This window comes from Rhea americana, unplaced genomic scaffold (genome assembly GCF_003343005.1).
Source record: "Rhea americana isolate MKP2758 unplaced genomic scaffold, rheAme1 scaffold_27, whole genome shotgun sequence".
NCBI lineage: Eukaryota > Metazoa > Chordata > Aves > Rheiformes > Rheidae > Rhea > Rhea americana.
This window is the reverse complement of record NW_028186390.1, coordinates 4,481,350-4,506,137: the sequence shown is the minus strand read 5'-3', so window position 1 is coordinate 4,506,137 and position 24,788 is coordinate 4,481,350. Positions and strand designations below refer to the sequence as shown.

The 24,788-nt window shown below is 37.1% G+C and overlaps 1 protein-coding gene across 3 annotated transcripts in view; it reads right to left on the bottom strand.

Moving 5' to 3' along the window:
• The window catches only part of BEND5 (BEN domain containing 5), a 32,671-nt gene that overhangs the window by 6,830 nt on the left and 1,053 nt on the right, over nucleotides 1–24,788 (bottom strand). Inside the window, exons 2-5 of one of the 3 annotated variants that reach the window (XM_085308064.1) lie at nucleotides 18,795–18,890; nucleotides 10,486–10,619; nucleotides 8,447–8,822; nucleotides 1,988–2,136 (exon numbers count right to left, since the gene is read on the bottom strand). In XM_085308064.1, the coding sequence (XP_085164190.1) occupies nucleotides 1,988–2,136; nucleotides 8,447–8,822; nucleotides 10,486–10,590 (630 nt within the window). In that variant the 5' untranslated portion in view covers nucleotides 10,591–10,619; nucleotides 18,795–18,890. The remainder of the gene's footprint in view (nucleotides 1–1,987; nucleotides 2,137–8,446; nucleotides 8,823–10,485; nucleotides 10,620–18,794; nucleotides 18,891–24,788) is intronic. The other 2 variants (XM_085308062.1, XM_085308063.1) reach the window with 2 other exon arrangements.

The window sequence follows — 24,788 nt, the reverse complement described above, 5'->3', positions numbered from 1 at the left end:
GTTCATGTTTCAAATAGATCGTCTCATCTGTGAACATGCTTCATTTATTAAAATCAAGTCATTGTTGGTACGAAACACCTATGGTAACAGCAGCTCCATGACAGACAACCACAGCCATCTTACATTTCTTTTCTATTTCTAGCACTCCTAGGACAAGCAACTTAATCTTTCCATGTCTCAGTTTACCTCGCTGTAAAACAGGCTTGGTACTGTTCCCTGTTACTGTCAAGGCTATTGGAAGTCTACTGTACTCCAGATTCAGAAGTAATTTCTTTCTTGTTGGATGGGACAGATCCTTGGCTTGATGAAATCAATGGGAACTTTACCCCTGATTTCAGCAGTTGCAGGATTAACCTTTGAGCACAATGCAACAAAAACAAGAACAWATTCAAAGCAATGCTCGCCACTGTAACTGTACTAACACATGCAATATATTTAAAAATAGCTTAGAAGATGAACTTTTTTATTTTTTGAAATGAATGCCACGCTCCTTTTCAGTAATTCTGTTTTATCTCTAGAGAAGAGAGATTTATATGCTTGGAGAGAATCCTACTAAGATCAAATCCAATACCATAAAGTGCAATGTTTCTAAAAGTGTATATCAACTACTATGTAGCAATCCACATCGATAAAGGATTAATGAAAATGAAGGTAGATGAGATATACCTTGAGATAGCTGAACCCCCCCCCCCAAAATAGGTAAATGTAAAAACAAACCCACATTACAAAAAGAAAGTTAAAGTGATTTTGATACTTATCAAGACAGAGAAAGCTTCCCCAATACAAATGCAAAGAAGCTGACAGCAATGGCAGAAGAAATAAAGGTGTGGAAAAACCTACATAAAAATACTAAAGATGTGCCCTATTCTACCTACTGCAAGCAGGAAAAAAGGAGATAAACCAACTCTCATAGCAATACATAGCACGTTTTCATCGGCAATAATGTATACAAAAAGCGAAGTAAATGACGTACGTTAAACGTACTAAGCAAGAAAAGCTACCTGAACCAAGTACCTGTCAGACTGTCCAAATTATACTATTTGTCACATAAAATTTATCTGCACAACAATTATGTCAAATTCATCTTCAATAAACAGACATTTGTGTACTCAATATTGTAACACAGATATGAAAATGTAATATTTCATGCTACTCCATCACTAATTCTGTGGTATGTCAGGGCTGAAATGCAAATTTCCTCCTAAAACGTTCTCTGATTGTGGTACTGAATGCATATATGTCTTGAGAGTCAGGATCTGCACAGGCAATTCTGAAATACATACGGCTTTGTAGAAGAAATACAACATTAATTTAATGTTAATAGCAATAGCTATAAAAGCAGGCCTGGGTGGATGAGTAGACCGTATGTTAAAACATGCAGGAGTCTCAAAAATTATCAGTCAGGTGTTGATAAACTACAGCTAGATGGTATTTCAACAAGTTCGTAAAAGCATCTAGAAAGTAACACTACTTCAGCTCAACTCAAAGGTACCACTCCCATCAAATTCAAGGGAGCCCATTTTCATTCCAGGGTTCAGATTTATCTACTAGACTCAGATTCAACCAAAGCACAAAGGCTTCTCTGCAGCAGGAGTGGAGTACACTAAAAATACTGAAGCCCTTTAATTAAGATGTATTTCTGTCAAATAGACTGATGTAACTTTACTGGCTTTGGTATATATTCAGTGGATTTATGTATGTCACCAGTTTAAGACTCTACAAATGTGTTAGCATGTGCATATTTACTAACTGTATTCGTTTTCTGGCACAGCATTCAATATTCTCCTCACTAAGAATAATTTACAATGCTGTTCATATTTGTGCACTTCCATCATTTTCCTCAATATAAGAACGTAACTTCATGAAAGCTGAGGAGCCTGCTACAGGGCTACTAACTTTGCAGTAACCCTAAGATCATGAAAATTCTGTAAGAAAATCACCTGAAGGACATTTACAAACTACTCATGCTATATTTAATATAAAATACCTTTCCATTCTCGAGAATATACTTGTCCATTACTGGAACAGGGGCAGGATAATACGTTGATGTATTTGCTTCCTCACTGAAGGTCTTCTGTACCTCAGGTTCGGGCTCAATTGATTCTGGTTTTACTTTTTCAAGCTCAATGGCAGGTCCTAGACAGTTAAGAAAAAAGAGCTGTCTGCTATCCCAGAGAACATGAAATAAATCACTTCATCACCCGTGGTTAGCATAAAATATCACATTAGTCATGTTCATTTTAAAGTCAGAAAGGGTTCATTCCAAAATCCAACCTCTGAACATCAATAAATAAAAGCTGGATCAGTAATTTGGTTTTATAAACATTTTAACATGCTTCATTTTAATTTAATTTAAATGTTTAATTTTATTCTTAATTCACACGGTCAATTACAGATATGGGTAAGATTGCTTCAATGCACACTAAGGAAATTATGCTATAGCCACACTGACTTTATAAACTAGAAGCAACAATAGCAATTCTTCAAATAAGAATTACTATATAACACTACATAATTTACTGAGGTAATTATAAAAATTACATATTTAATTAGATAAAAATATCTTTAAAATGTCTTTAAATATAACAGACACATTAAAAATGTTAAGGATGTGCAGAAATGCTATAAAGAAAAGAAAAGCACAAGCTACTTATGCTAAAGTATCATGCATGGAAAGTGTATCTGAGGTAAAAAAAAAAAAAAAAAACACAACAAATTAGAATTTTGATTGTCCAATCCATCCACCATACTGATTTTTATTTTAATGTAATCATGAAAAATTAAGCATAGCTTAAACAATAAAATACTATTAAGCATATGTTTGGGGCTTCAAAGGAAGATGATTATTTTGTCAATCATCAGTTTTTCTTTTCCAGATCAAATTTATAAAGTGTTCCTAAATATGCAGAAGAGTAACAGAAAGTAATTTGTAAACTGCATTTCATTATTCCATTAATGGCAATGGTTAGACTACAAGTCTAGGAAGAGTCTAAGGCACCCAAGCCTCTAATTATCTCTCGCTAAACAGATCTCTAAGCTCATGATAAGCTCCAACAGTTTCTGAAGCTCCATGCAGGGATGGCAGTTTGTTAATAGAGCAAAAGTTGCACGCTTAAGTCCTGGACACAACAGTAATCACCCAGTTCCAGGAGCTGCAAGGGTAACTCACCTACTTGTAAGAACTATAGTGTACCAGGTTGGTGCTGAGAGTGCTGCAGTACTCTATAGTCCAACCTTGACATCTTCTATAAATGACAAGGTAATTCAATAATAGCGTCACCGCCACGGATCAGCATCCCACCTCAGTGTTTGTACACAAAGACCAAGCCCTGAATTGATCTAACTCAACAAATCAACCTGTGGCATCAGAACTCATGTCTTCAGTTATATACCTGAAATATTTCTTGTACATGGAACAACCAAAGCGTCCCTTCCTCCTGCGTTGTGCAGTTTCGTTTACAGATACAATAATATCAACATTTCCTCCATTGTTAGTGTTATAGCTTATTTTGCACCTATGTAGCYAGCTAGGTGTTCTTAGCTAACTATCGCTTAACACACTCAACAAGGACTAGAAGCTCTCTGGACAAAGACAACCCTATCCCGCAGTGCCACAAGCAATTCCTTAAGAGTAAATATGGCACAAATAGAGAAATCACAGAAAACAGCATTTGCATTACAGTATCATAGTAATCTTCACAAGTACCTGCACCGTCAATGTATATACAACGGTAAGACCAAAACAGACTAAACTTTCTTTACTTGAGACTGCTATACTGATGCAGATGGAGGTAAAAATCTTGATTGATTAAACCATTCAAAATCTTTGCACACATCTCAGAGKTGGCACACCTGAACAAGGAGATACAGTTATGTAATTGCCAATGTGAACTTAGGATGGAGAAATGAACTTTTAGCTGTTACTTTAAGAACACATTCTTAAGCAATGTGCTACTCTGAGTTTTCTTCAAATGAAATAATCTTGCATCCTGAGAGACAATTTGAGGAAGATCTCTAAGTACAATTATTTCTTCCTARAAGGAAAAGTGTATTTCAGTTTAAACATTTTTACTACTCTCTACTTAAAAGTCTTTTACAGCTGGGATTTAGATTCCAGAGATCCCRAAAGAAAAATAGCTGATTAAAGTCCACAATAACCATAGCTCTAAAAGAAAGATCTCTATTTTAATTCATGTTTTAYTTCTGAGAAGCCACCAACATTTAGCCTTTAGAGTGTCTTTTTTATATTCTAAAAATCTACTGATTTTTTCTTTCTGACCAGAAAGCTGCCTCTATCTAGCTAGTTTTCACATCTACTTTCACTACCTATTAATGACTGCATTTGCAACACAACCTGTGAATCAGACATGCAACTTGCATTATTGCTTTGCTACTAATGGGAATTGTGCGCCTAATTTACCGTGCACCATACTTTAAAAGTTCTTTCTCTGCAACTCTCATGCTCTCCGTATTTTAATGATGAATGGGCAGGGCAGGGACATACAAATGTAAGCCACTGTCTAAAGGCTTAATAATGATAGTATTTATTATAGAAGAATCACACACACACACACACACAAAAAAAAAAAAAAAAAAAAAAAAAAGACAATTCTTAAGAACACAAAAGGAAAGCAAAGTTTTATTTAAAAACCTTTTTCCTTCTGTTTAGTAATGTTTCCCTAATACCTGAGAGGCCAGCAATGTCAAATGCAGAATAAAGAAGTAGAAGGCTTCCCTTTATCATCTCTTTCTCTCCAAAATATATCATAGGCTACTCTCTACTTAAAAATTAGTAAATAATTTTTTTWAAAAAAAGTAAATAAATGAATCAGTATATCTCTRTAAGCAGCAAGTTGATTTTCCACATTATCTACTAGAATTTGCATGGAAACAATAGTAATCTGAGAAGGATTATGTGGTATTTCCCACGCGCATTTGTTGATAGAATCCTTAGACATTTTTCACCAGAAAGCTAAAAAAGAAAAAAAAAAACACTTAATAACACTGAATAATTCYTTAAGTATGCGGTAAGACATTTAAACCCCATTTCATCTTCCCAACTGAGTGTTGTTGGTCCCAAGACACTGCAAACTGGATCACAGAAAAGACTGGGGTTAAAAATAACCTCTTGGCTGTGGAGGGAGGCAAGTTCAAGAGCAGGTGGCTAGAGCACGCTGGAGAAAGCAAAAACTCCCTAAACAAAGCAGTGAATGAAGGTGAATATACTCTGACCTTAGAGAATGCTAATTCTTAATAGTATAACATAAAAATGCTTTATGTATCAGAGACAAACAGAACTACAGCCAAACATTACCACTGATACAGCTTTACTACTTCTGGCTATGCACAATTGTACTAAAGTGTACAGACCTTATTCTGGAGATGAATTCTTTTTAAAAAAATATTCAAATTCTTCTATTTTGTAATCCAAGGCATATTTAAATCTTGGCTTAGAAGTGATTAAGCTTCTAGATCACTTGCCATAAACAAAACAAGAGCAAAAAGTGCCTTGTCTGGTGCATCAGGGTRGAGAAAAAAACTGCAAAGGCCTATGATATTGGGGCCTCCTGATTCCCAAGTAGGCAAGGGGAAAGAGGTCTTGGGGCTGTGCACATGCTTCAGGGCGCTCTAGTGAGGGATGCAGTAACCTCCGCCAAGAGGGTGATTTTTCTCCCCTCTGCTCTGCTCCCTAGAACTCTGGGAAGCAGCCTCCAAACAGCGATCTGTTGGGCAACTGCATATCAAAATTGTTAGAAAAGCCTGACTATTTCACAACGAATCAGTACTGACTTCACTACGTTTTGTTTGCTACTTCTGCTTTCAATGCTTTTTAAAAACAAACTGCAATTCACTGTCACCCTGTGAAAGGCTGAATACCTCATTATTTCCACAGGAGAGACTTAAGTTTTAGTAACAGCGGTGAAGACTCAGGTCTAAGGTAGGATACACTGACTCCTAACTTCTCACTGAAATCAACATATTGATGGGAAATTAGGAGGCTGAATTCAGTTGACTGAATGTTAGCTCAAGAGGGTGCTTTGTATTTGATCTGCAAGTTTGAAACAGCAACAGGCACACATTTCCCATAGCTGCAATTCATCAGCACAAAACAGCTGTCATCTCATGCAAAGAAATCAGAAGTCTAAGGTGAAACAGAAGTGCAATTAGTTTGCATTAAGTCCAGCCTGCTGTGAGTACAGCCTAAYATAAGTTACATGTAATTTGAAACTTTAAGCTTAAGAGATCATCACAACAACTGAAGATAGATTCAGGGTATAATCTATTTTCTGAATAATTTGCACATACTGTTCACATACCCAAATACACCTCATTTCTAAAACTAGAAAGGGAAGGAAGAACCAAAGAAGTCTTTACATATCTATTTCTTGATTAGAAGGAGCACTTATTTCACACAGTCATGAGAATCTCTAATTCATAATTTGCTGAAGTTGTCTCCCCTGTCTAGTCATTCATAAATTTTATATTGCTCCTTCTAGAAGCTGGTTGTTTCTGTACTATTAAGAATGAGGCTACAAGGAAAGACCAAAGAATAATCAGTGGTTAACACTTCCAAGTCATGATAGACACACACAACCCATAGGGCCAAATTTGACCTTTGTCATCCAGGAATAGGTGCATCAAATTCTAAAGGTACCCAGCAGAAAACCTATCTCCATATTGTTCTAATGTTAGGCGCAATAATAATAAGGGATATCTGGGGCAGTTCCTTATAGTTGGTATTTGTCCAAATATGTGGTTAAATTAAAAGAAAAATCTTGTCTCAATGTAATCAAGATTTATTATCTGTTCAAAAAACAGGTGCCAAATTAATACAATGGACACTCAAGTCCCATATTTAGAGAAAAGATGCAGCATTTTTTCGAGGGTGCAGTTTTTTTTTTTTTTTTTTTTTCTAAGCTCTCCTGTCTCAGCTCAAGCAAAAAATGTATCACTCCTTAAAGCAAAAGAAAGGAAAGAGAATTCAGAGGCTATCTTCATTTCATTCCTGGTCTCACCACTGCAACTGCTGTCAAGTCTACCAACTAAAATGGTATTTTACGTTGCTCAGCCTCACTGCCTACAAACATCTGGCTGGTACTCCATTCACATAAATCCCAGCTAATTACTTGCAGATGAAGAAATATCCTTCCATCCAAGGAAAATTTTAGAAAGCTCAGTGGAATGTACTGCCAACCACATCATGATTTTCAGATCGTGGAAACCTTGCCTATTTATTTTTATTAAAAAGCTAACTATAATGCTTATAATAAGTAATGACACTTTAATWATGCACAGTGTAACAATGATGAGCATTCACAGTCAAACATTCAGTTTAAATCTTTCAGAGGCTACTTTGAAAATCTGGCCCCAAACTTGCAGGCACACCTTAATGCATGCTACAGCACAGACACATGCTTCCTCAGATTCAGGTCTGTATGTGAATGGAACTCCAATCCACATGCAAATTGCAAGCATTCATCCAAGTCAAGTAGAAGGGCTAACACCCAATTTACATGCAAAAATTAAATTTTCAGATACACAAAGGCAGACATAAGAAACAGCATGCTAAAGTCTGGATGCACAAATTTTAACCAAGTTTCAATCACCAAGCAAATCTCCTTCAACACACCARTACCACATTCTAAGGGCAAATGAATATAAATTAGTAAAATATTTGAAGGTATTCCAAGGGTATCATCTTCAGTGACAAGGAGGAGTTTTTTTATTGTCTTTTTTTCCCATTTATTCCAACATAGTAGTTAAATAAATGTTATAAACCAAAACAAAAGTGTTGACTCAATATATTTAAAATTTAAATCCAAATTACATAAACCAGCATTTTGTAACAAGTATTTATAAAGGGACACTAATCATAAAAAGCTTTTTCATTATGCTTTAACAATCGATTTTTTTCTCTAATAATGTGGCTGTTTAAAGCCAAAGCCAAAAAGTTCTGAACTATACCACATTTTAACGAGCTACTGAAAAGGAGAGGGGGCAGAAAACGTAACGTAACACACTGTCAGTTATATAACAACATAAAGAAAACCCTTACTCAAAGGAATAAAAGTTTTACCCCAAATACTCAGTGCATTACCTTTTATTTTTATTTTTAAACTGGAACATATTGGTGTATTTTGCAGACAAAACTTTATTATCTTTTTCAACATATACTAGAAGTTCAGAGGCCCTTTAAAATACAGCTGTTTAAAATGGAGCTCTGATTCAACCATACCGGCACAAAGACCTCTTACTACCATTAAAAAAAAMCCCAGAGGTACACATTATACAAATTCAACATATACTGTACAGCCGTAGCAGAAAACCCTTTCAACATTCTATGTCCAGTTGAACAACCACTGCTGTTCTTCAAAAATGTTTCAATTACTACYGACCACACTTCCAAAATTCATTAAAACTAGTCCCATTTAAGTCCAGCACTTACCACTACCTAGTCTTAGAAGCAGTACATCCTGTAGTCTCCTGTTCAAGTCTCTGAGCTCTTTCATTTCTGACACAAGCGCTCCGTAYTCCTTTAGCTTCTTTGCTTGTTGCACAAGCTGTCTCCGCGTTCTCTCAAGCTCCTGTTGAATGTGCCTCATTTCTTCTTGCTGTTGTTGGTAACTCCTCAGTAACTCTTCATACAGAACCCGAGGAACTACAGCATCGTCCATGTTGTTCATGCCTTCCGAAGTCTCCATAAAAGCTTCCTCAGGGCTAGAAGTACTACTGAGACTTATCCCATTTTGTTTTTCAAGGCGAGCAACAACTGCTTCAATACTTTTGTGTGTACCTTCACTTTGTTTCCTCCCATCTTGTCTCTGCATGTTACAATAAGAAAAAACAAATTAGAAGAGTGACACGCAATGCAAAGTAAAATTCTATAGACTTGTGGATGGTTAAGATTTATTCTTCTGAAAAAGTAAGACAAGTCTGCCTGCAAAAATGTTTTGCCTAATAGATTCTTATGGAAACATACATCATAAATATTACACATGTATAATTTAGCTAACTGCACATACAAACTTCTGAAGTAGTTAGTGGCCTTTCTTTCTGTATTTCTGCAACACCTGCAAGCAGTGTGTATTATAGGTCTTGATTCTATGTACAAAGATAACTTATTTCTTCAAAAAATAATAGTGTGGATCTGGATCCACTCCTCTGAAGTTTAGTCCTAATATTCAGATTTCCTACAACACTGGGATTTTCTGGTAAGTGAAAGAAAGAATCACTTGTATGTTACATTTGTCACCTGTAATCACACTAGAGATGAAATAAGCATACAATACAAGACTGTTTTAAGAACAGAGGGCTTGTCGTTCCCACTTTTGGGGAGACAAAACCTTTTCTGACTATTCCTCTAGTATATTCACCCAAATGCCTGATGYAAGTGGCTGAGTTAACACTATCTGCAAAAGAAGAAATTGAAAATATAAAAGTTGAAGACAGAATTTATCATCTAGTCTCATCTCCCTGATCAACTGATTCCTTCTATATTAGTACTGCATTGCAGAGGTTTCATCTCCTGTGAACTTTCAGCAGAAATTTACCTTTGGTCTTCTGCACAAAACCCAAACCCTATACAAATAAAAGCATACCTCTTTAAAGAGGCCCAGATTGTGATATTAAAATGTAACAGTATGGGTAAAAGTCTCTAGATTTTATTAGCCAAATATGGAAAAAGCATCTGAACTTCCAAGCAACTGCAAGAAAGCAAGTGTAGCTCATAGGTTAGACGCAAGAAGCTGACACTATCAATTCCCATACCACAATATCCATGAGTAATGTGGCAGAAAATGAGATTATTTGATGTTACGCCTGCTCCACGCATGCTCTAAAAAAATGCTGGCCCACCATAAAGAGATATACTGGTATCATTCCTGCAGCTGCGAAACACATGAGGCCACAGAGCAGTATTTTATTTTGAAAGTTGGCAGACTTTTGAAGAAATCATCTCATATCAAAAAATAAATACATAGTGGGTTTTTGGCATCTAGACCCAAAAAGGCAACCRGCAGTTATAATGAAGGGATGCAGTCTTGTCAGCTTGTCTTCTCATCCACTGTTTTATTAGGGAAATCTCACAGCACCCCTTTCAATTTCAAACAGGCAGAGTACAACATGYCACCAGTGCCACTGAGAACAGCTGCTCAACATTCATGTAACTGGTGACTTTTAAATCATTCTGGGCCAAAGCGAGACAGCATTGTTCCAAAAATCTCAAACAGCAATTAAAGTGTGCATATGATATAAACAGAAAAATGTTCGTTCGCGCATGAATCAGGTTTTTGAAAAGCTCATCTGTAAACTCTCACTCTTTCCCCATCCCCCCATAGCTTGACCCAATTACACCAAACAATGTTTTTAGGGGATCAAAAGCAGGCCTGAAATTCTTAAGCTAAGACATCTGTATATGCCCCAAGCACTTCAAAAAATAAAAAATAAATAAAAGAAAAAAAAAAAAAAAAGGAAAGACTTCAGTACCTTACTGTGTCTAAGCTCCACATCTTCTTCCCCATAATCTGTAACCTCCCCAGCTTCTTCTACGTGATTGAGAGAGAGTTTGGGGATTTTAATTTTCTTCTGCATCACACTGTTCTCAAGGTCAGTTTTGTCTTCTAAAACGTATATTAAAAATAAAATTTTGTTACATTAATCAGTGTTCTTACTTCCGAATGCTACATGATTTAGGCAAGACCAGTTAAAAAAAAAAAAAAAAAAAAAAACTTCCATGCTTCAATCCACTCATAATACTATGGATCAAATTAATCCGTGGTGTAACTCAACTGATATCCACTGATAATTCTAGAGTTTCAATTGGGGATCAATCTGTCCATAAACAAGAGTAAATATTCTAAAATGCCAAGGTAAATTTATGTGAGAATGATCAAATGTGTCAATGAGTAGCTACTACTATCACTAAAATAAGAGTTAGAGATGCTGTAAATCAGACAACTTCCTAAAAACACCTGTATTACTTTAAATTATGTTTACTGACAATATTTCATATTCACAATCTGTTGCTGCAGTTCAAATTCTGCTTAGGTTTAAAGTGGAGGTGAATTTTGTAATTCATGCTATGCTCCATCATCTGTCAGCAGTACAGATCTATTTGCACACATGGCAGATTCTGGTGCTCTGCAAAGAGAAGGGCTGGAAAAGGGGATGGTGCAGGACACACTGAAGAGGCATTACAGAAAAGCTCCATACAGATTGGATCTGTACCAGAACTACTATGCTATCYCTATTTCGTTAGCCAATGGTCCTAATCCTCGACCATCAGATATACAAAACCAATAAATGGTCATACTGATCTCTGAATCACAGGGTGGAGCGAGGAAAAAAAAATCAAATAAAATGTCTTTCCAGTCTGAAAGAATACGTCAAAAATACTTATCAATAGTAAGAATTTCAAATGAAATATTCTGGAATAATGTTTGACAGATTCTAAATATTCCTGAAAAGATATAGAGGAAGGAGAATCAAGAGTTTAGTCTCCCCAAATGTACATTTGATCTTGAAAACTCTAGCAAAACAGAAAATGTCTTAATAGATTCACAAGCTTAGCTACAAGTTCAAGACACTCAAGGAGAAATGCATCTATATTCTGAAGTGTTGTATTTGTACATTGAAAGCTTATGAATAAGAAAACATTTTGAGTCCTCTTATCCACCTGCAAWCTGTAATCCAGAAAATGTCCCATGAATATTTTTGAAAGTGCCAGTGAGGATGCCATTTGTGAGTGCTTAGTTGCACTGACTTTTATTTTCTCAAATTAGCATCTCTCCACAGGACCTCAAAATGGTTAGTGTTGACAGCRTAGAAAAAGGAAACAAAGGTAAATCACTGTTTAATGAGGAGCAAGGCATTCATTAGAAATGAATTACACAGATGAATGCAATTCATTTTGTTACAGATAGAAATGGATCTCTTGTAGGCAAATGGTGATATTACAACCCAAGGCTGTGTAAAGACAATAGGCACAAAACATACAGAATACGACATTAGACAACCTGAAATGAAATGCAGATGGTAGCAATAAATACTAAGACAGATGCAAAAAGAAACAGATAAAACAACAAAAAACAACTAGGCTGATTTTAGATTATTCTCCATTCCCCAGAGCACCAGTGATGCTTCTCCCAGTTAAAACAAAAAGGCAATTCAATTGTTTAAATTTGAAAAACTACCTTTTCATTTATCTGAAAAGTGTAGGGGCATCAGAAAAGTGAGATAGCCCATTTCTACTGTCAGAGTAGAGAAGAAAATTAGAGAGGCCTGAATTAAGAGTCAGAAATACTATGAAGGAGAGACTGATGGAATAAATAAATGCATACTGAATGAAAAACAATTAAAATATTTTTCTGTGACTATATATTTGGGGGCATCTGATAGGTTCATGGCTTCTTTGCTAAAATGTGTTCTCTTATTTTCTTAGAGGAAGAAAAGTATATGCACACCACAGAGCCAGTTTCTCTAGATTGCTTTGCCAAATCATCTTCCACAAAACCTGTGGAAGAAGCACTTCTACAGTTAAAGAACAAAGATCAGTTTCTATGGTCCAAAACAACCCTTGGCTTCTTAATGAGATGGATACAATCCATCCACCTCACATAGTTATCAAAACTGTCTGCTGGCAAATACCTTATGGTCAAAACTAGCCAAAACCCCATGCAAACTGGAAACTGACACTAGTCAGCTTTCAAGACTCAAAATATGCCTGGAAAGGGCTCAGAGAGGGTAAAAGTACATTCAGATTACAGCAGAAGTCAGCAAATATTTCTGACAATAAATAAATAAATAAATAATTAAATAAAATTTGCAAGAACAGAAATATTCTTCTCTTCATTTGGGCTTTTTAGTTTTTAAGTCAATTTATAAAGGTTACAAATAGGTTCAATACCCTGAACAACAACAAGAAGAAACTATTTACTTCAGGGTTTAATAAAACAATGCAAAYGTATCCAAATTCTTTATTGCCGCCTCTCCCCTCCCAATTTCTCAGTCTGCCTAAGAAATCTGAATTGGCAAAACTTTACTGGGAGACTGAAGGTAAAAGTTTATACATTTCCTAACCAACACTTAATTTGTAAATTACCAGTGTCTAACTGTCAACATGRTTCTCTGTCGCATTTTGCAAATCTTTTAATTTATGTATTTATTTTCATTTTACTGCTTCTCCTGTAAATGAACTTGGAAGTTGAAGAAAAGAATTCATTTTTTCCACATAAAATTTGAAGAAACAATGTTAAAAATTAGTTAAAGTTCAGGAAATTTTAATTTATTCAACTAATCAACAATTTTACATTTGTCTGCCTTCCAACAACAGTATATAAAATATTTTCTTACATATGTTCTGTTCTTTCTAGGCCTATTTATACTTAATACAATTGATGCAGTGTGTTGGATATGAAAAGGCTTTTTGTTTTTCTTTTTTGAAGTGCCTTTCTAAACTCTGTTGTCTTCAACACTAATAGCAAATACAGCTAGAAAAATCTCATTCTGAATTTGAGGATAATGTTGGAATACTGGCTCTTGTTCAGTAAATATTAACTGAGTTGAGAAGGGGAGGCACAGTAGAGAGGGGAAGACCAGGGCAGGAGAAATATGAACACGTATTTAGAGCAGTTCTATTAGGACTTTGTTTCTGYTGTGCTGAGCTACAAGGGACATGTGCAAAACAGGAATCCGACAAGAAGCAAAACATGCACAATTTTCAGCCAGAAGAAAACTAGGGTATGAACTAAATGGCTGGACAAACGGAAATTCACTGCCCTGAAGCTACAAAACATACTAGGACTTGTAACCACAGTCCTAAAAATGCTGTAGCTCAGAGCCTTGTTTTGTAATGACAACATGAGTCATTTGCCTAGACTTTGTCCCCAGTCATTTCATCTCTAAGTTAAAAGTTATACCTCCTCTTAGGTGGTCATGATCAAATTGTCATGAAATTGTGTCTATTCTTTTCTCTATATAYGGAAACAGCGATTCAGTGATATGGCTGCTCTGAACTAGTACATAACACACCTAATTCAGTACCTCTAACAAAATAAACAGGGCAAAACCACGGTACAAGCATCAACCACACCAGGTACTGGAGTATGGGGCTCAAGAGACCRCACAGAGGATGGGTATCAGTCACTCCCATGTGGCCATCTACCAAAGCTCTTCCAGTAATAAAAAGAGCTGCAGAGAGTTTTCAACGCAGCTTAGAGCAGCCGGAAACACATTTGGACTCARCAGCACTAAAAAAGAATGGCACTAGGGAATCTATATTAACTAGCAAAGGATAAACTGTTCCTGGAATGTTTTATTCAGTCAAGACTTCGTTTTAGTGTCAGAATGGGTGGATCTGGGCCAAAAGGTAATAGCGCTAAATCTACTGTGGCAGGGAACTAAGGCAAACAAAGAGAATTTGATGGGACAGGAAGTCAGCTGGTTACGTTCAGTTAAAATATGCTAGTGYTCTAAAACTGAAAACCATATCCTGGCAGGTAGAGTAAATATATGCAAACATCCATGTCTCCTTAAAACATTYCTTACTTTGTAATTTCAAAGTAACAACTGAATAAACTAATCCTTTCAAAAAATAGTTCAAAAGCTGTTTTTCCCATGTTTGGAGTAAAAGTCGGAAAACTAGAGAAAGGCAGCTCTGCACTCTSAGCAAGCAAGAAATGGCAAATCTGGAATCTGTGCAGATCAGGGGCTTGGCAATGCTATGAATCTTATAATAATAAAACAAGAGAGCCTTGAGCAAAATTTGTCCTTCCCCTAAGCCATCAAAAAAAAATCTATCCCTTGGGAAAATGAGATACTGACATTTTGAAAAATTTAACATCAATTCTTCCTATTTTTAGGTATATAAGCAACACTAATACAAAACTCCCCCCACACACACACGTACTAAGCTGCTTCACTACTAATTTAGACAGGTGGCTTCYATAGAGCAGAGAACACTTACTTCTGTACTACTTAGAATCTACATTTAMGATGAAAGATGCTGAAAAACAAAAAAAACAGAGCCAAAGGTATACTTGGCCCTTCAAAACAGAAATACTCAAAAGAAGCACAACAGGGCATGGATTCGTAACTGTCACTTAAAAACAAAYAAAAAATAATCAATAACGTTATGACCAAGAAAGCAAACAGCATGATAAAATAAAAAGGCCAGCTAGTTTATATAAAAATGGAGGAAAAAAACATAATTTTTTTTTAGCTAATTTATTGCAGACATCAAAAAGGACAGACTTTGACAAGAAGAACAAAAGAGATTTAATAAAAAGGTAACGATCCTGCAGACTCAGAAGGTGTTCAGGATAGASAGAGAGAAAAACACTTGTTGCAAAAAGCTTCTTCAAGCGAGTAGCACACTGAGATTAAGATCCCCACCAAAGCAGAAGAAAAACAGAATGGTAATGACTTACAGCACTGGATAATGGATGACAGTATAAATGTAAGAATTATTTGAAGAGGACAGGTGCCAAACTTGATGCAGCTGAACAGGGGGATGCCAAAGAGGGATTCAACAAGGTATTCGCACAGCCAATTTACCATTTGAAAAATATAATTTATTACATTGTTTCACATTGTTTTGTAAACTTGAGGAGAACTTTGTTGGAAGGGCAGAGGAAATGAGATTACAGAAATAAAGACAGGATGCAGAGAGGACACATACATAAAGTATGTTAGCTAGGCAGAAAGGTAAAGCTGTAAGTAAGAAGCAAATCAGATGGGGAAGTACAATAGATATGCAGAGTTTGGGTGAGGAAAGACCAAAAAAAAGATGATAGCAGTTTTTTTCTCCTTTCTGAATATGAGAGAAAAGGACAGAAATGTTAGGAAAGTATTTTAGGTCATCCTAAGGTAAAGCAGAAAAAGATTTCTGTACAAGGATGCCAGAGAGGGAAGCTGAAAAACAAATCTGAATAAGAGAGAAAAGTTAGGAATAGAAAGGCAAAATTGAGAGTTGGCATCCTCTGAGCGGGCAACTCCAAGAAATTTAAGAACCAGGTAGGCCTGTCACACCTCGCCAGAAAGAGGAGAAAAGGATGATACCCAATTAGTGACTAGACTAGAGAATGTGTCTAACAAAACATTCTAACATTCCTAACAGAACAAAAGGAAGAGTGTTCTGAAAGGCAAAGAACAGCAYATAAAGCAACAGCAGTGTGATAAACAAGGTCAACAAGTAGCCAAAACCAGATGAAGACCTGAAGAACAGGTCAAAAGTATGTTACATCCTGTGATAAGGTAAATTTCAATTAAGTGGAAAGAATAAAAGCCGGATTGAAAATAATTCTTAATGAAATTGTGAAAAGGCAAGACAAAAATCGTCTTAAGCTACTGCTTGACAGGTCTGGAGATAATGTGCTGGAAGTCTGACTCAAGACTGCTTATGGAGGATGGAGAGCACAGCACACTTGTTTTGTACAAAGGTGCTAAAAGACAGAGATTAATGAGCAAAACTCCTACCAGAGGGCAGATAACAAACAATTTCTATGTTCAAGTTCTGTCTGATATCCTACATCAAGACTGGCTATCCTTAATATTTAATACAGTAATAATAATATATTCACAGAGCACAGACCTGCTTCTACACTCAGTCTCACCAAATCCACCCTACCAAAATTCGGATGTCAGTTACTGAAGGAACAAATTTTCMGGTCCAAATGCACACCTTTTCCTCTAATAGAGGAACAAAGATACTCAGCTTATTACTGCTAAGATTGTCAATTTATCAATGTACATCCTTATTTTAAGTCAACTTTCTGGAAAACATGACAACATTCAAGTATTACGTAACTTTCTCCTTTCRGATGTCCTTATTTATCAGCACAGTTCAGATCTAAAATCCAAGTACTAGTCCAGGTGTAATTCATACTTGTGCTGCAATAAAAACTGAAATACATCTTCTTTCTTGCTTTCCTTCAGCAACACAAAATGAATTTGTTGTTTAAAAGTTAACATAAAGTCTCTTCAACAATAATTAACCAAAAGCAACATGGCTCAAAACCAAACTTCTGCTAGAAATCATTATTACAGAGGTATGAATCATCTTTTATTCTTTACCAGCAAAACTATTCTTTCCATTTAATTGTATAGCTGTACTAGAATAGTGTGCTTGTCTGCAGCAAAAATTGATGAAGCTGTAAGATCAAGGAAAGAAAAGACATCAGAGTGAGAAACAGGAAATCATGCTCTTCACTAGACTGAGGATAGCTTTAATCCTGGATCCAATATTTACTGAAACATTGACCTTGAATAACTCAACCTCTCTGTCTCAGTGTCCCCATCTACCTCGCAGTAGTGCAGATTAGTTAATATTTGTACAATACTCCGAACATGTTGAACACAAAGGATTATAACCATTATGGAGCAACTCTCTTAATCCGTACTGAAATGAAATACAATATTATCATTAAAATAAAAAAATCCAAAACCTTGAAAACAAGTAGGATATTAAAGTCTTATCTTTTAAATCTCTCTTCTGTATCTACCTATGAAACTCAATGATGGRAATTATTTTTCAAATGTTTAAACATGCTAAATATTTCATAAAAGCTGTTTACTATAAAAGCTATTTCTTTCTTTAAAAGTACATTTAAAAGAGATCGTTTTCTCAATGACAAACAGGTACAATTTGACAATCTGGCTGCTCTGGCTGGTCAGTCTCAACCATACAAACAAAATTACGTGAGGAGCAAACTCTGATTAGGATTTCCTGATCAAAAAACGCCAAAAAGCAATGGAGATCCTGCATAACAGTTATTCAGGCAAGGCAGATCACAGAACACCATCCCACAGGTGTTCCCCCAGGAAGCCTCCAAAATAGTCTCTGCCAAATTAATGAATTTGCTATGGAAACAGCAGGTAGATTAATGTATTTTTGGAGTTCGCACACCAAATTTACAATGTGGTTCATCCTGTTACTAGTTTTAAATTTTCCTTWAAAAAATTTTTTTGATTGACTGGCACTTAGACAAGCCACTGGAAAAAATGTTTTACAGTCATACTAAGAAAACAAAAACATTAACCTACATTTGTGCCTCTTTTCACTGCCCTGCAAATGTCAGGGTATTTTAGTTAGTAAATACTATATTACCTTTGAAATCCTGATTTTTTTTGTATTATAGTTAACAAAATTTATGCTTGTAAATATTACATATGTGGTGTAATATATATGTAAGAGCAGAAGAAGTAACACTGACCGTGCAGGTGACCTATATGTCTTATACATAAGAATAAATAAGTGCATGCCTGACCATCAGKATGAGCCAAAAGACAGAGGAACAAGTAGGTGACTTGAGATAGATTTAAGACGGGGGAAAAAAAAATCATTCCAGAGTAAGTGCACTGACACAATAMGAGAGAACACTAAATGTAAGAATAGAATCTTCTCACACAGATAAATCCCAGCTTTTAAATTTCTTTTTATTAGCACTTTATCCCACTGATGAAATATAGCAATCAGCACTATCATAAGGGTTACTCCAAGCTACTTCTTACCAGCTACACTTGTAAAAGTTCCAAAAACTTTTGATGCTGCCATTTAAGCTTTGTGCTAAAGTGCCAAATTAAGGCTGAAATGCTGAGCAAACAGAAATGACGAAGAAAAACAGTGCCTTCGTATGCGTCCCTCGTATCTCAAATATTTTTTTTGCTACATTAGAATTTATAAGGAAAAATAACCCTCTTCATCTTTAAATAGTTTTAATAAACTTCAAACAGATCAAACACTGAATGAGGAGTGAAATGTAGCTTTAAATATTTTTTGTGAATACTACTACACTTACTTTCAGGATTATATCTGAGAGTGTGATGAGGTTACTCTGTGACATACACGCAAAATGATTTGGTGAACCCGTGCATACAGCCAGAAGATCTTTCACCTGGTGAAAAAGTAACAGYAGCATGCTAGTTAAGAATCTGACAAAGTATGCCACACACCTCAAATATCACAGCAGAAAAAGTAAAGTGAATAAACCAAAAAMAGAAAACAGATCTTATTTGGAAGAAGGTTACTTCAGTAGTGCCCAAACTGCAAGGCAGGCTTGCTTAGTTTCTCTTAATGCCTGGAGTTTACCTGGAATACTGTGTCCAATTCTGGGCTCCCTACTATGACAGACATGGAACTACTGGAGCAAGTCCAGTGAAGGGCTACTAAAAAGATTAAGGGACAAGAGCATCTCTCAYACGAGGAAAGACAGAGAGAGCTGGGRCTGTTTAGYCTGGAAAAGAGACGACTGAGGGGAGGGATCTCATCAATGAGTTTAAATACCTGAAGGGAAGGTGAAAGAAGACAGCACCAAACTCTTTTCAGTAATGCCCACTGATAGGATGAGATGCATCAGGTACAAACTGAAACACAGAAAGCTTTGTTTGAACATAAGGGAAATTTTTTTTTTTTTTTTTTTTTATGGTTATAAGGTACCTAATACATTTTCATTGTCATCTCAGTATTAATTTTAACACTGAAAAATCAAACATCTGAAGAAAAATTGTTGCCTAGTAAGTGTGACTCAGCACTGGAAGAGGCTGCCAAGAGGCTGTGGAGTCTCCTTCCTTAGAGATACTCAAAAGCCATAGGGTCCAGGGCAACCCGCTCCAGTGACCCTGCTTGTGCAGGGGGTTGGATTAGATAACCTCTAAAAGTCCCTTCAAACCTCAACTGTTCTTTGATTCTGCAATTGAAGAGCGCCATTTGTATGGCAAAGCCTGATGTGCACAAAGCGCAGACACATCAGACAGCACAGGAAGAACTGGGCTTATTGCTCAAGGGCAGCAACACACACAATCTAGTCCACAGGTACTCCATATCCAAAAAAAAAAGGTCTGTGAGGAGCCACTGCTACTGTTAGAAGGATTCACATAGTCTCCTCCTGGTAGTTCCTTCTCTGGATGGAGGCCGAAGACCTGTTGCTTCTACGGCCTTTAGTCCCTCGCAGAGGCRCAGTGGGAGCAGTGCCCTCCAGTTTCCTTTCACCTTTATCTAATCTTGTTTCCTGCCCTGCAGGGGATACCTGCGGAAAGGTGAAAGGCGTCTATTAATTAGTAATTGGCCCTGTTGTCTGCCCATGTAAAACAGCCCTAGGTAGACCTAACTGCATTGCTGTGTGCCACAGTTGATTTCTTCTTTCCCCTTCTGCCTGTGCAGTGGACTTCCCTTCCCCCTTGGCTGTGGTTCTGACCACTTTCCCTATCTTGGCGAGTGCCAGGGCCCTCCAGGGGCGAGGGCTGGGATGGTGGCATGGGCTTATCCCATCCCATTTGTAGTCTACAGATGACCACTTGCTGTAAGAGGTCAGTCAACTTGGGGATGGAGAGGGGCTACTGCTGCTGCCGGGCTGTTGCTGAGGGTTGTGGATTGCCCTATTTCATTGTCCCTTAAGCTCTATCACCTCCCACTGTCAAATTAAGTATGCCTCAATGGTATGTGGTGATCCTCTTACCAATGGCTTTAAGTACACTGGGTCCATTCGGTACAATATAGGCAAGTGGCCTAGCTGTCCTCACTCCCAAGCCCTCTGTCTCTGTTTCTCCAGATTTCTGACATAATTCTTCCTGGAGACTCGCTAGCTGCACCGGTTGCCTCCMGTCAGTTGCCTCCTTGAGGCCAACAGTGATTTCATGTTTTACTGTGGGGGCTATCCTTTTTTTAATCAACAGATCATCTTCTCTGTTTCCTTCTCCATTCTCCACTGGAGGGGCAGGAGAGGGAGAGTTGATCATTATGTGGATCAAACTAGATGTTCCCATTCCAAGCGTCTGGGTTGGTGAACACTCAGCATATTCTGACAGGGTCAAAAGTTTTAAGATTGCCTTGCCAGCRTCACCTCAAACTTCTCTTCTACTGCCCTCCTTTTATCTTGCTCAACCTTCAATTGTTTTTTTGGTGTGATCGTTTCCTATCTGCAATAACAGGCATTGCTGTTTTGAGGCCTGCAGTTCATTTTAGAGGGTAACTAGTTCTTTATCTCACTGTTCCTGTAAGCGTGAGCTGCCTCCAAACAAGCCCGCTGCATTTTTATAACTACGTTTTTATTTCGGCTGTCCTTACTCCTACCCCTAGCTAAGTCTAGAAAGTTGCCCTTCCAAGTCCCCGTGATCATACCAATGATTGTTAACCCACCTGAGCGAGAACTTGCAGGATTCCTCCACTCCATGCCTCTGTAAGTAYGCTGCTATGTGGTCATTAGCCAACATCCCGCTGATTACACAAAATTGTTGGGGGGGCGGGTTGTTATTAATTCTGGGTTTATTGCCAACAATGGTGATACAGTGTAATCACTGCAAGCAAATCTTACTGCACATTTGCTATTACCCCAGTCTTGGCTTCTTATATCTCCAACAGTTTCTTGTTAGAGGTTCTCTTAACTTCCGGAGAGTAACCTTGAGAGGCGTCTCCCAGCTCAAGGGGAGATTCAGCRCCATGCAGCCTGCTGCCATGCAGGAGAGCTCAATGGGCTCTCAGATGCAGCACTATTTATGGACACACAGTTTGACTCATGGTCATAYGATATTTGGTGTGGAGATATACCTTTCTTGTTGACCTCATGCCCTGTTGGGGAAAATATACCCTTTTTTTCTGATCTCATGCCTGCTTCAACCCTCACCAGTTGCAACTAGWATTAACTGGTTAGTTCCTCCTAGTCAGCACTGGGCACTGTCAGCTACCTGTGGTCAGCTGGGCCTGAGGTGGGGAGGGGTAATCGAGCTCCACCACAGTATCCACTCCCAACCCTCCTCAAAACTCAGCACTGAGACCTCCTAGAATCATTTAATTTAAAATAATCCTGAGAACTGAGATTTTACATCCTTCCAAGTTATACAGTAAATTACTTTATCATGAGTTGTACGGGCTTTTTAAAAAAATTAAAAAACCATCTAACCTACTTTAACAAGAAGTGAAGCATACTATCTTTTAAAGGAGCAAGGAGGAACAYGGGTGCACACAGGTATTAACATGCCTGCTGTCGCAGCAGCTGGGGAATCGCAGTCAGAATCTGATGGCGACGTGTTATGATCATGTGGGTGCAAAATGTTGACRGCAGTAGCTAAAGAGACTAGTTATYTACTGTAGTCAGGAAATAATGCCTTTGATTACAAGGCACTCACTACTAACTTGGTAACAACTCTAGCCAGAAGTAGTGAACTTTAAGTGTCTCTGAATCTCAGTATATTCTACCTAATATTCATCAATTTACAAAGCAAGTAAGATCTCCAACAGGGTTATCTCAGGATCATGAATGCTGTCTCCTGTAAGGAGCACATATTTACAGAAAAATTCTGCCACTGAACATGATGGACAAGTGTGAAAAACTTGCAAGCATCACATATTTCAACAAGACGGATGAGAGAAACAGATTTTCAGGATTTTGATCRAAGGACACAAAGAAGAAAAAAGAAAGGGTATGGATGATCAGAAAGACAGGCTCAAACTCCCTCTGATAAGCTGTTCACTATTTTTGTATTCTCCATGAGACAAATCACTAACATGGTACCTCAAAAAAAACTGCTGCACAGTGCAGCCCTAGTCTGCTGAGCTACACTTTCCATTCAAGAGGTAAATAAAATGATTTCATTATTACTATATAACATCAGTTGCCTACTAACCAAAYGCTGAACTGTTATGGTGTAGAATACTCATTTTAACATGCCTTCCATGTTCTAATTTTTCTGGGTTTAGCCTTACTCTTTAGCTAAACTTTTTCCGAAAGTCCAAGGTTCCTTAACTAACAGTTACATGCCACCAGTATCAACAGTTCTTAACAATGCACACACAGGTAAAAGGTGTACAGCTGCTCTATCATGGTGCTATRCTACTACCATTATTTATAAATAAGTATATTATACTTATTACTGAAATATTACAAGGAAGATGGTATTCATCTCCTCAACATAAAAAGTCTATCAGAATTAGCTAATTTTCTGAGCATGATAAAACACTTTCTTCCTCCCCCCTTTTTTCTTTTTTTAATGTGACACATTTATAGCAATAGGTATAAACATTGGTCTGTAGCAATGCTAATGGTTCTCATAGGTGTACAGGTTTCCAAATATCCAACCTTGCCACAGAAGATGAACGAATTGTTTCCAGCCTATTTTAAATGAGGACAATTGTTTCATTAACTGTTTACACAGTCAGTGGTCCAAAAAAACTGTGTATTATGGGAAAACTTTTTTTTCTTTAAACACAGAAAAAAAWTTTCAAACAAAAAATCATTATGCCACTCAATGGTAACATGAGCATGGTATCTCTATTTTTCCTCTATTCCCTCATTTTTTAGGTTGCTAGAAAGGAAAAAGTAAGCATATCTGTTTCTCAGACTATCCTTAATTCCCATTGTACAGATGTTTGACCATAAAAACATATGAGTAGGAACACATTTGCTTACTTGCACAGCCCTGCTAAATCAGTGTATTCAGATATATAGAGACRTGACAGAATTAATAAAGGTTGCTATATGTTTTGTTGTGCTCATGGCTCCGCAGGAGAATTTCTCGGAGAAATTAAAAACTCTGGGGAACAATTAATGCAAATCACTAATACAGGTAACAAGTCTTGCTCTCTAGAGAAAACAGCATATATTGGTTCGTTCCAGTACAAGAGAGAAACAATGGAAAACTGTGTGAAAGAACACTTATCTTACAGACTCGTTGTGAAGAATGAAACCTGRCAAAGTTAGGTGTACTTTATGCTAGATCTACTGTGTGGAAAACTAAGGCAACTCTGTAGGCCCAACATGTGGACAAATCCGCTACTGTCAAGAATGCCACTGAAACAYTGGTTATATTGAAGTGAACATGATGAATGTAAAGGGCAATGCTGCTGCAGATCTCTGTGAGTAACAGGAAGGTGGATGATTTGGGCAGAGGTAGAGTAAACCCCAAACATTGGCACCACCATCTTCCAGATAAATGACAGGTAGCTTGCAATAAATGCTTCATATACCGGTACTCCTCTGCTACAGATGGGAGACGTAAAACACATGTTGGCACAAGACAACATAAACTTAGGGGAAGGATCCATGCCTCTGTTAGGCTATCACACTAGTTCTTACGATTTTCTTGAGTTGCAAAAAGTCTGAAATTAGAAAAGCCTTACATGGAAACAATATACATGCTTGCCTGTTTCTTATTCTTCCCAGGCATCTGCTCATGGTCACTACTAGAAATAGGATACTGCTATAGGTCACTGTCCAAGTCATGTACAAAATAGACCATCATGCTACCTAGTTACTAGTTATCGATTCTTACATAAAAAAAAAAAACAAACATCCCAGTTTACCTAATTTTAACACTAACATGCTCTCTTTAGATATGAGAGCTAGGCGTTGCCTTCTCAAAATTCAATATAAAGCATTAAGAGAGCCAATATTATTGGGCCTATCCTATACTATATATAGGGAAACAGAGATAGTAACATTTCTCCCCAAGTGGAAAGGCCAGAATCAAAACCTRAAGTCCTTCTTGCTACTCAGACGGACATTTCAAATGGTTGTTGCCATCYTTCAATGGCCTATTCTAGCCAGTAGTTTGCTACAAACAACATCAAACTTCCTTTCTAGGTCAACTCTGACTATAGCACTATTTACTTTCTTTCTTTCTAGACTTTCATTTGCTTTCTTTCTTTCAAGACTTTCCAAGAAGTCTTCAAGGCAGCGTGCTGCCAGCAAGTCATGATTTGGGGACACATATAACACAAACACTATCTCACAAAGACTGAATTATTTTAAATGGCCAGAATAGGTGTTTATTTCTTAACAGGCAGCTGAACCAGCTCCTTT